The sequence below is a fragment of the Plasmodium reichenowi genome, chromosome 8 (assembly GCF_001601855.1).
Source record: "Plasmodium reichenowi strain SY57 chromosome 8, whole genome shotgun sequence".
In the NCBI taxonomy this organism is placed as follows: domain Eukaryota; phylum Apicomplexa; class Aconoidasida; order Haemosporida; family Plasmodiidae; genus Plasmodium; species Plasmodium reichenowi.
In genome coordinates, this window is record NC_033653.1 from 840,011 (window position 1) to 852,846 (window position 12,836).

Consider the following 12,836-nt stretch of genomic DNA (forward strand, 5'->3'; position numbering starts at 1 on the left):
AAAAAAAAAAAAAAAAAAAAAAAAAAAAAAAATAATTTTTTTTTATTTTTTTTTTTTTTATTTTTTTTTTTTTTTTTTTTTTTTTTTTATTAATACTTTAAGGAAATTTTTAATTTTTTTTTTTTTTTTTTTTTTTTTTTTTTTTTTTTTTTTTAGCTGTATAAAAATAGTCCATTTTCAAAAAGATTTAAAATAAGGAAATTATGTTATTTTTAATACCATATAGAATATATATATTTTATGAAAAGGTAAGTATCCCTTAGATGTGCATTTAAATATGAAAAAAACTTTCTTATTAAAAAAAAAAAATAATAAAATAATGATAATATAATATAGGAATTAATAAAAGATTTCTCGTATATCTTTTATATTTCTTACTTTTACATTAAACACCTTTTTTAATGACTCTGTTATATTTAATGTTAATTCATTTAATATATTTGAGCTACTAGCTATTTTGCCTTTTTGATAATTATAATTTTTTTTTTTCATTTCATTTATTTCATGCATTGATATATAATCATTATGATTCATACCACATGATAATAGATATTTTAAAAAATTGTTATCGAGATTAAAATTTAATGACAATCCATGCATAGATATATATTTTGTTATTTTCAATCCTATGGATATAATTTTTTTATCCTTATAAAAGATACCTATTGTATCTTTTTTACAATGTGTTTTTATATTAAATTTTTGCAAGGTTTCCATTCCAATTTTTTGAAAGTTATTTATTGTTGTTCGCAAATCAAAAGTGCGTTCTATAGATGATATGTTTTCTTTACTGTTTGAATTTGTATATATGTTATTCTTTTCATATTCCGATGTTTTTGATGGAAAGCCTTCTTTGTTTGTATATTTATAGTGCGTATTTATAATTCGCTCATTATAATTGGATGGATAATTTTTTAAGTTAAATATAAAATATAATACTAACTGTCCAGGTCCATGGTATGTAGCTTTACCTCCCCTGTTAACTCGATAAATGGGTATTTTTCTTTGTCTACAATGTTTTAAAAAATTATTGAAATAATTTGTATTTTCATTATATATATCAGATTGGTTAATTTTATCTTGAATTGTTTCACATATATTCATAAGATGAATAATTTCATTCGAATCCGAATTATTATATAAATCTCCTAATTCTTCAATATAATAATTTTCATTATCTAGAAGTATATCACTACAATTTGCTACACTACCTAAGGTATAGCATGGAGTATGTTGTAATATAAAACAGAAATCATATTTTTCCATGTTTTCTTTGAAATTTTTTAATTTTTTTAATTCTAAATGACTTGATATTTGTACTTCATTTTTATTTTTCATAATAATTTTTGAACGATGTAGGATATTTTGAAGTTGAAAAGCTAGTTTATAATCTATTAATTTTTCACTACAATTTAAAATACAAATTTCATGTGTTAGGTTCATTTTTTTTTTCTTCTGATAATTTAGATTTATATTTTTTATTGGTTTTATGAATATATATCTATTTAATCTATATGATTTATTCTTAAAATATGGATATAACAAGCCAGAATTTGTTCTACTTTTTAATTTTCCGACTTTCATTTTTGGATTTAATAGTATAATGAAAGTTAAGGAAATTAATACAAGCAGGTTTATTTTGTTCATTTAATGATAATATATATATATATATATATATATATATATATATATAAATGTATATGTATGTATGTATTTATGTTTTATATATTAGGTGTACGTTTACATTTTATACTAATGAGTACCTATTATATTATATAATTTTGTTTGTATTTTTTTTTTTTTTTTTTTTTTGGAGGCATGGATTTTTTAAAAATACTGCAAAATTTTGTTAGTGTTGTGTAAATCTATATGCTACTTTTTTTTACTTTTTTTATTTTATAATATAAAATATGTCTACATATTTTTATTAATTATGAATTATTACAATTTTACATGTTTTAAAAAGTTTAAAAAAAAAAAAAAAAAAATTGTTAATTATTCATTATTATAATAAATTTTTAAAGAATGAATATATAGATTATGTAATTGAAAATAAGATAATGAATTATGAGCATGTTTTAAAAAAGTTAAAAAAAAAAATATATACATATAGGATATTACATATAAATAACACAATTATATAAATATATATATATATATATATATATATATATATTGTTTTGCTTGTATTATATATTTCTGATTACATAAAAATTTATACTATTGTTGTGTATATTAATTTATATGTGGGTACAACACATTTTAACCTATTAAAATTTTTGGAATTAATTTAAAAGGATTGAGGGTAAACTCATTATTATAATAAAGTCCATATCCAAATATCATTGGTGTGAAACCGTAATATAAAAATGGTCTTATAAATTTATCACACATTTTAAGAGATATGGCATATGCCTATTAAAAAAAAAAAAAAAATAATAAATGAATTATATATATTATAAAATATACTTTTTAAAAAAAAAAAAAATATATGTAACCATAAGAGGTGTATAAGTTTATTACATATGCATTTAATTAAGTGATGCTTGTTTAATATAAATAACAACATAATTATATATAAACAGAATATATATACATATATATATAAAATATTATTAAAAAAATTATAAGTTCATTTTTTTTTTTTTTTTATATATTTATTCTTTTTGGGAATAATTTTTATTTTTATGTAAAGCTTTTATTTCCTTACCCTATCAAATATTTTCTTGGTATCTATACTAATATGATATTCTTTCATAGTTACTTCTTATATAAAATATGTATATAAAAATAAATAAATAAATAAATAAATAAATATATATATATATATATATATATATTTGTATAGTTTGTTCTTTAAAAGATCAAAATTATTCTTTAATTATTTATGGAAAATATAACATATGAATATTTTATTACATGTTTTTGAAATATATTATGAATCTTTTAATTTATTTCTTTTAATTAATAAATATATGAGGTTTAATTTTTTTTCCGTTTTTGAAAAAAATAAACAACAAATGTTTCATAAAATTATTATATTACAAAGGCACTTTTTTAAAATAATATAACTAATGTATTTATATAAAAAATATATATATTATATATATATATATATAATATTAATATATTAATTAATATTATATTATATTATATTTTATTATATTATATATGTATATATATATTATATATTATATTTCATTATATGTATGTATTTTATATGTATTCATCCATGATATATGTACTTGACAAGTGGGGATTTTTTTTTACTTAATTATTTCACTATTTATTATATATAAAAGAAAGAAGAAAAAAAAAAAAAAATAAATAACAAAAATAAAATAAAATAAAATAATAATAATGAATTTATATATAATATTCTTACATTATTATATATATATATATAATTTTATATAATTGTAAACCCGATGAGAACAGGAAAATAAAAAAAAAATCATAAATGAAAATATTGTAAAATGATATATATATATATATATATATATATAATAAAAAAAAAATAAAATAAAATAAGAATATATATTTTGTATGATTATATATATTAATAAATATATGTATTATTATATTTTTGAATCATTATATTATAATAATATATATTTATAAATATTTTATATTTTTTTATTCTTTTGGAAATATTTTTGTTAATCATAACAAAAAAATGTACCTCGAAATGTATATGAAATTGTAAAGGTAATAATTTTGTTTATGTTAATTTTTTTTTTTTAATATTTAAAGTAAGAATTTTTCCTTTTGTTTCATGTATAATTTTGATAATTCTTAAAAAAAAAAAAAAAAAAAAAGAAAAAAAAAAGAAAAAAAAAAGAAAAAAAAAAGAAAAAAACAATAGCTAATATAAATAAATTTTTTTGTTCAGCTCCTTAGTTATTTATTTTTATCCTTATCATTTCATTTCTTTTGTTTTTTTATGTGTGTAGATTATTGAATTTTTTATATATAAATTAATGTATATATTTCAAGATTATATATCCTTATTTTGTGTATCAAAATAAATAAATATATATTTATATTTATATTTATGTGTATAATATAATTCGTTAAGGAAAATAATCCCCCTCGATCCCAAAAAATATATATATATATATATTTAGTATAAATATATTTACCTTAATTTGTAATTGATTTTTTTGTTGAATATGGGTAGAAAAGCTTCTAATGATAGCTACGAGAATTCAGATGTAAACGGTGCTGTTTCTAGAAGGAAATCTAAAGGGAAGGATGATATAAATGATATTATGAATGACTTGAATAAGAAGAAAATGAATGAGAAGAAGAATATGAAAGATAAGAAGGATGGTAATTTTTCAGGAAATATGATAGGTGGAATGTATAAGAATAAATTAAGATATATATTAGATAATATAATAATAATTTGTATTATTTTATCATTTGTTGTATTAATATCTTTTAAATATTTAGAAGAGAAATATTCTATAGAATCTTATTTTGAAGATGGAGATAGTTTTGATTATTATGAAGTTTTAAAATGTAAGAGAGGTGATAGTATTCAAAAGATAAAAAAGAATTATCGTGATTTATCTAAACAATATCATCCAGATAGTAATAAGAATTGTAAAGATTGTGATAAGAAATTTCAAGAAATAACAAAAGCATATAAAACATTATCAGATAGTAGATTAAAGAAAGCATATGATAATTCTAAAGGAAAGGTTTTAAAATTAATTGAATCAAATAGTATTAATTTGAACATGAAAAATTATGTTGATTTGGTAGAAAATTCAAATGATTATTGGATAATTCAAATATATTCGGATACAGATAGTTTATGTTTAAGTTTTTCAAATATATGGGAAGAAAGTTTTGATAAATATCACGAATATATATCATTTGGTAGGATAAATATTTCAACAGATAAGAAATTAATAAAACAAAAAGTACCTTTTAATGTTAAAATATATCCAACGATATTCATTTTATCACCTGATGGTACATATCAACTATATTCTAACATATTTAATGCTACATCTAAGGATTTTCAAAATTTCATTACTAGTAATTATCCTAATAATATATATGATTTAAAAATGTTAAATGATGCTTTGTATAAAATGTCTTCATTAAATGTAAAGAAGTCTGGATATATTGATAAAAACCATCATGTTATATTATTAACTAATAAGAAGAAATTAAGTTTACAAGCTAAGCAAATTACTTATAAATTTAATAATATATATAAAACGTATTCTATAAAATATAATGAAATAGATAATATATCAAATGAGTCTATTAAAAAGTCTATAATTGATTCATTAAAAGTATTAAGTATTAAAAAAGACGAATATCTAAAAGAAAATCAAAATATTGATTATTTTATTTTAGTAAACAATAATCAAGTAAAAATTATACGAAGAATATCTCCAACGAATATAAAAAATGTATATAATGATGCATTAAAAAAAAATATTGTAGAAATTAATTCTATAAATGTTGATTCTGTTTGTTCAACTATGGCTTCAAGAAAAACATATTGTTATGTTATATTTGTAGATAATATTGATGATGAAAAAAATGTCAATTATATGAGAAAAACATATCAAAATATTAATAGTTCATATAACAAATTTGTATCTAAAAATGGTTCAGAAGAAACAGAAGAACAATTATTTATACAACCAGTATATGTATTAAAAAAAAATCTAACAAAAAAATTTAACAAGTTTATAAATGATAAAACAATTAATAAATATGATACATTCTTACTTGATTATTCATCTAATACATTTTCATCAATTAATGAAATTAAAAACTTAAGTAATTATTCACAAAATAAAGAAGATTTATCATTCTTACATAATATATACAAAGATATTGAAATCTTAAACTTTCAAAAAATACCAAAATATTGCTTACCTTTTAATATCAATTGCCTATTTAATATTAAAACTACAACACCATATAAATTATATAATATTATTAATAGAACATCCAAGTTACAAATTATTTTCTCTTTAATTGTTGGTTTTATGTTATTCCCAACTTTTAAGGAATATGGATTCTTCAAATATGTTTTGTTTGCTTTATCCGTCGGATTTTCAGTTATTGTCATAAATATAAAGGATTTCATTCTTCTATTAGCTAGTTAAATTGGATATACCAACTGGATTATAATATGATATATATATATAATGTGTGTATATATGTTTTATTATTGTTATTTTATTTTTTTCTTTTTTTTCTCCTATTTTTTTTTATATATGAACGTATAATTTTGCAAATTGGAAAGGGGTATACATATATATATATATACTATATGTAAAATATGAAGATAATATCACATAGATAAAATGAACAGAAATGTTCCGAAGTTTTTTTACCCAGTGATGAGAATAAGTAGTGATACACTTTAATATTTAATGAAATATTTTTTCATTATATATATATATATATATATTTATATATATATTCTTTATCTTATTTATTTATATTTTATTTTTTTTATTCCATTTTATTTATCCTATATTTTTTTTTTTTTTTTTTCTACATTTCGAATTATGAATAATATATTTTTAATATTTTTTTTGAATTAACATTTTCGAAATAATTGTTTTAAATTTACATTTCCAAAAAAAAAATAAAAAGAAAGAAAAAAAAAAAAAAAAAGTATATATGCATTGTATTATATTATATTATATTATATTATATTATATTATATTATATTATATTATATTTTTTTCTTTGAATATTTAAGTTTAAATTTTTTAGTTTCATATAATGATAATGTACCAAAAGGGTTGTTTGAATATATCTTTTGGATATTAAAAAGATAATATTGTATATATGTATTTATTTTTTAACAATAGCTTTCTTATCATGTCCTATAAATTGTCTATATGTTATATTTATGGATTTCTTCTTTTTATACTTTATTTTTATGATGCTCATAATGAGTTAATAAAAATGAGATTGTGTATTTATAAAGAAAAGGAATCTATTCATACATTCGTAAATATATATATATATATATAGGAATATACTACATTTTAATTATAATATTTAACAAATGTAATAATGATACTTATAAGCTTTGTAACATATTATAACGTGGTGAATATCTTCTTTAGTATTAAGGTGTTAATATATAAACAGGAAATATTATTTACATGGGATAATATATATATATATATATATATATTAATTAAATTTTTTATATTAATTTAAATAGTTAAAATAAAAAATAAGAATATATTAATTTTAATATATCACCATTATGTGAATAAATATATATATATATAATAATTAATATTAATATATATATTATATATATATTAAAAAAAAATATAGTACTAAATAAAATCATGCTTCATATATATATGCATATAATGTACATTATAATATGTAGCTGTGAAAAACATATTATATTTAATAAATAAGAAATATATTTATTCATATGAAATTATAAAATTATTAATATAATTATTCAACATAATATATAATTTATTTTATTTTTTTTTTTTTTCCATACGTCATTATATATATATATATATATATATATATTTATTTATTTATTTATTTATTTATTTATTTATCTATTTTTTTTTTAATTTATATATTTTTCCTTTTTTTTCGTGATGATCATATTTTATTCTGAAATGAGGTAATATTATTATATATACACCTTATCATTTTATCTTGTGAATTTAAAAATAAAGGAAATATTTCGTTAGATAATATTCCTTACCTAACACATGTAAATAAAAATATATATATATATATATATATATATATATATATATATATAATATATGTATGATTAAATAAAATTGTGAACGTATTAATATATATATATATATAAGATGGACAGAGATATAGCTAAATATGATTTAGAATCAAGTTCAAGTGTTGATGTTAATAAAAAGGGGAATAATAACAAGAGTGTTTTTGAAAAGATAAAACCATTCGCAGTAGGAGGAGCAAGTGGTATGTTTGCCACATTTTGTATCCAACCATTAGATATGGTAAAAGTAAGAATTCAATTAAATGCTGAAGGAAAAAATGTATTAAAGAATCCATTTATAGTTGCTAAGGATATAATAAAGAATGAAGGATTTTTGTCATTATATAAAGGATTAGATGCTGGATTAACTCGTCAAGTTATTTATACTACTGGTCGATTAGGATTATTTCGTACCTTTTCAGACATGGTAAAAAAAGAAGGAGAACCTTTACCTTTTTATAAAAAATGTTTTTGTGCTCTAGCTGCGGGGGGATTAGGAGCCTTTATTGGAAATCCTGCAGATTTATCTTTAATTAGATTACAAGCTGATAATACATTACCAAAAGAATTAAAAAGAAATTATACTGGTGTGTTTAATGCATTATATAGAATTTCAAAAGAAGAAGGATTATTTGCTTTATGGAAAGGTTCGGTGCCAACTATAGCTAGAGCCATGTCATTAAATTTAGGAATGCTTTCTACTTATGATCAATCAAAAGAATTTTTACAAAAATATCTTGGTGTTGGTATGAAAACTAATCTGGTTGCTAGTGTTATTAGTGGCTTTTTTGCGGTCACTTTAAGTTTACCTTTTGATTTTGTTAAAACTTGCATGCAAAAAATGAAAGCAGATCCTGTTACTAAGAAAATGCCCTATAAAAATATGTTAGATTGTTCTATTCAATTATATAAAAAAGGAGGTATCTCTATCTTCTATTCAAGTTATGCTACTTATTATGTACGTATCGCACCTCATGCTATGATTACACTTATAACTGTAGATTATCTAAATAATCTTTTAAAAAAAATTTCTTAAATTGATTACACAACCACAAGTAATTGAAATTATTTATAAATAAAAAGATTAAAATATATACTTACATATTATTAATTAATACATATAACGATTTTTTTTTTTTCAAAACAGTGAATATATATATATATATATATATATATATATATATGTATATATATTTGTTATAATATTTTTATTATTAAATTAATTTTATAATGTCATATGACATATTTTTATTTTTGTATATTTTGTTTAATATTCCAAAAATCTAATGTTGTAATTTTTTTTTTAAAAGTATATTATTTGTATTTATCTAGTGCTCAAATAATTAAATTATTAAAGAAATATTCACTATTACTTAATTTATTTTCAAATATTTACAAATTATATATCAAAATATAAAATAAAACATTAAAATATCTTTTGTATAAATGTTTTTTTTTTTTTTTTTTTTAGTTATTAATGTTTTAGTCTTTTCCTTTTTTTTTTTTTTTTTTTAAAAGACAAATTTATATCCCTTACATATTTTTTTTTGTTTTTGATTTTTTGAAAAATGAAAAAAGTAATAATTATAAAAAATGTAAAACGTGAAAAAAAAAAATATAGAAATAAAATGAGAGTAATGATAATATATTGTAATAATATTAGGTTTGATGAAAAAAAATAAATTTCATAAATTAATTATATGAAAATTTGTTTATATATTACATATATATATATATATATATATATATATATATATATATATTTATATATATGTGATACCTTTCCATAATTTTTTTTTTTTTCATTTTGTGGGGTTGAGAAAACACAAATGTTGAACATCACATTACAATACTCCATCAACCGAATTATCATATATTTCATCACTATTTTTTGAGGTTAAGGATAATAAATCCTTATGATTTATATGTTCATGATATGTTTTCTTTAAAGGTTGCTCTTTCATATTTTTGGTTAGTGATAAAATATTCTGATATAATTCATCCTTTTTTGATTTCAATTTATTTCTTACAGAATGATTATTAATTTGGGGTTTATCTTTTTTAGAAGGAATATTTAGGTTTTTATTATTATTTCCTACATAATCTTTTTTTATTGTATTTTTGTCCTTTTCATCTTGTATATTGGTATTTGAGCTGTTGATAGATGCTAATATGTTAAATGGATTTTTTGAAACCATTTTTACTTCTGCCTTTTTGAAAATTTTTGATTTATTATTAATATAAACTTTTGTCTTAGATCTACTAAGAATTTTCTTTCTATTATTATTAAAATTATTATTATTATTATTATCATTATTATTTGTGTTATTATTTTTATTTTTTTTATTATTGTCGTGGATATGTACAGTCTTCTGTGCTTTTAGGAATTTTTTTTTGTTTATAAAAATTATTGGGTTGGGTGGTTTCGTCAAATGCAACCTTGGCATAGTTTTTCTTTTTTTCAATACTATAGTGTTTTGCTTTTTAAATTTTGATTCCACCATTGTATTTAATTTTTTTAGTGTATTTCGTTTCTTAAGACTTATATTATTGCTATTTTTAGTTGGGAAATTAATGGTACCTATTCTTTTCATTTTCATTGATTTTGCTCTAGCTATTATTTGTTTTGCTATTTTTGATTGATCATCTTTGCTTTTTTTGAAAAAGATAGGTTCCTTTTCTATAGATACCTTTTTATTTTTTTTGGGATTGAAAGATTTTTTTTTCGATAAATTTGATTGATACATATCTTGTTCATTTGATTTAGGTAATTCCAAACTATTTTTATAATATACTCTTTTAATTTTTGTGTCCTCATGTTTTTTTTCTTTTTCACGTTTTTCATTTTTTTCATTTTTTTCATTTTTTTCATTTTTTTCATTTTTTTCATTTTTTTCATTTTTTCCATTTTTTCCATTTTTTCCATTTCCTGATTTACAGTACCTATGGTAATGTTCTACTTCCATTTCTTTCTTTTTTTCATGTTCTTTCATATGATGAGCATTTTGTTTGGATGTATTTTTTTCTTTTGTATTATCTGTTGACATACTATTTTGGTTTTTATAAATTTCCATCACATTGTATTTGCTAAATATATTTTCATTTTCGCATATTTTTACTTGCTTTAGGTTTTGTTGTGTATTTTTTAATATTTCCTCATTTTTTACAACATTTTCATTTTTTATCATGTTCTCACGTTTTTTTTTATCTTCATGTTTTATTTTATTTTCACGTTTTATTTTATTCTCATGATTCATTCGGTATTTTTCATCATTTTTTTCTTTTTTGTGTTTTATTTTTCCATGAGTCAGATCATTGATAAGCATAATTAATAAATCCTTTTTGCCTTTCTTATCTCTATTGATTATATTGTTATCAATCAAGTTCATTTTTTTTTTATTATCTTTTTCTATATCATTATTATTGTTATATTTGCTTATTATATTGTCAATTTCATATTTTTCTTCAGAATTAAGGGAACTTGAAGATTCTTCAACATCATTATGTTTATATTTTGTGTCATTTTTATATTTATTAGGTATATTTATTTCATCATTAATATGGAGATCCTTTAAATCCAAATTTTTTTTTTTTATTTTTTCTTGAGAATTAAAATTTTCTTTCTCATTATAGCTATAATAATACATGGATGAATCATCATTGTCATGTGTATTGATATATTGCATAGGGAAATTATCTAAATTTTCATAACGTGGCTTGTTAAGTTCTTTTATTACATCGTAACTATTTGTTGATGATTGGGAGTAATCATGTATATTTTCATTTCCCATAGGAAGTGAGTATGTATCTTCATAGGACTCCTGTTTTGATTTATCCTTAATATTTTCTATATCATATATGTCCATATTAATAACATCGTCATTGTCATAATTTTTTTCTATATTAATATATTGTTCCTGACTGGAATTATTATACCCGGGTTTTAATCTTGAAACAAAAAAGTTGTTCTCGTAACTAAACGTATCTATCTTATTTATATTCTTCTTCTTCTCTTTTTTATTATACTTAATTGTGTGTTCCTTTTTTTTCCCTTTACATTTTGGACACTTTTCATATTCAATATCTCGAGGAATACCATAAGGATAGGATACTAAAGGATTGCATTGTCTATTTAGTTTTGTGTGAGAAAGGATATGTGGAGAAAATAAGGTTTTTATATGTGGTTTATTCATTTCAAAAGGTTCATACATTTTTTTGATATATGGACCTTTTAATGCCTTCTTAAAATAAGGATTATATATAAATTGCTTAGCTCTTATATTATTTGCGAAAGCATAATCTTCTTGTGGTCTATAAAATGCTTGAATATTAATATCTCTGTAACCTGGTATATAACTTGTTTCGTTCATTTTAAATTGGAGTGGGTAGATTGATATTATTCTTCTGTTCAATAGTTAAATGAATTATAAACTAGAAAAAAATATAGTATGAATATATTTGTAAATATTCTCAATTGGTACAAATAAAAAATATATACATACCAGAAGTTCTTATATGTATCAATAAACATAAATTTGATATATTAATAAGATATAAAAATATTTTACTTATCTTATAAATATAAATGGTTTAGTTTAAAGAAGAAATATGAATGGAAGAAGAAAAAAATATATTTTATGGAATTATTTGAAAAATATAAAATATTATTATGAACAACCTTATAATGTTTAACACACAAAATTATATATATATATATATATATATATATATGTATGTATGTATGTATGTATATATGTATATATATTAGAAATGAAAACAAAATGGGTATTTATGAATAATGCTATAATATAAATTTTTCTTTTTTTTTTGTCCAACTATTTAATTTAAAAAAAAAAAAATTTTTTTTTTTTGGTAATATTTTAATGTGTGAGTAGTTAGCCAAAACAAAAAAAAAAAAAAATAATAGTTAGTAAGTGAACAGAATTTCCCTTGAATGTGCATAATTTTTCTCCTTTTACGACACCCTTTTATATATATATGTAGAATAGCTTGAATATTTATAGATCTTTCCTCTATTATAAATATTATATTTCATATATGAAAT

General features: G+C 18.8%; 5 protein-coding genes across 5 annotated transcripts; 2 read left to right on the top strand and 3 right to left on the bottom strand.

The window, feature by feature from the left end:
* Window positions 1–339: 339 nt before the first annotated feature.
* On the bottom strand, window positions 340–1,647 carry PRSY57_0822900 (lipoate-protein ligase B, putative; the record flags this gene model as incomplete). Its single annotated transcript, XM_012907168.2, has 1 exon — window positions 340–1,647. One exon carries the CDS (start codon window positions 1,645–1,647, stop codon window positions 340–342), a length of 1,308 nt encoding a protein of 435 aa, XP_012762622.2.
* A 615-nt stretch (window positions 1,648–2,262) lies between these two features.
* PRSY57_0823000 (hypothetical protein) lies at window positions 2,263–2,758 on the bottom strand (the record flags this gene model as incomplete). The annotated part of the gene is made up of 2 exons (XM_012907169.1): window positions 2,263–2,415; window positions 2,711–2,758. The coding sequence occupies 2 exons, from the start codon at window positions 2,756–2,758 to the stop codon at window positions 2,263–2,265; spliced, it is 201 nt and encodes a 66-aa protein (XP_012762623.1).
* Window positions 2,759–4,172: 1,414 nt separating this feature from the next.
* Window positions 4,173–6,140, top strand: PRSY57_0823100 (DnaJ protein, putative; the record flags this gene model as incomplete). The annotated part of the gene is made up of 1 exon (XM_012907170.2): window positions 4,173–6,140. The coding sequence occupies one exon, from the start codon at window positions 4,173–4,175 to the stop codon at window positions 6,138–6,140; it is 1,968 nt and encodes a 655-aa protein (XP_012762624.1).
* Window positions 6,141–7,850: 1,710 nt separating this feature from the next.
* Window positions 7,851–8,807, top strand: PRSY57_0823200 (dicarboxylate/tricarboxylate carrier, putative; the record flags this gene model as incomplete). Its single annotated transcript, XM_012907171.2, has 1 exon — window positions 7,851–8,807. The coding sequence occupies one exon, from the start codon at window positions 7,851–7,853 to the stop codon at window positions 8,805–8,807; it is 957 nt and encodes a 318-aa protein (XP_012762625.1).
* Window positions 8,808–9,615: 808 nt separating this feature from the next.
* PRSY57_0823300 (hypothetical protein) lies at window positions 9,616–12,141 on the bottom strand (the record flags this gene model as incomplete). The annotated part of the gene is made up of 1 exon (XM_012907172.2): window positions 9,616–12,141. The coding sequence occupies one exon, from the start codon at window positions 12,139–12,141 to the stop codon at window positions 9,616–9,618; it is 2,526 nt and encodes an 841-aa protein (XP_012762626.2).
* Window positions 12,142–12,836: the final 695 nt, after the last annotated feature.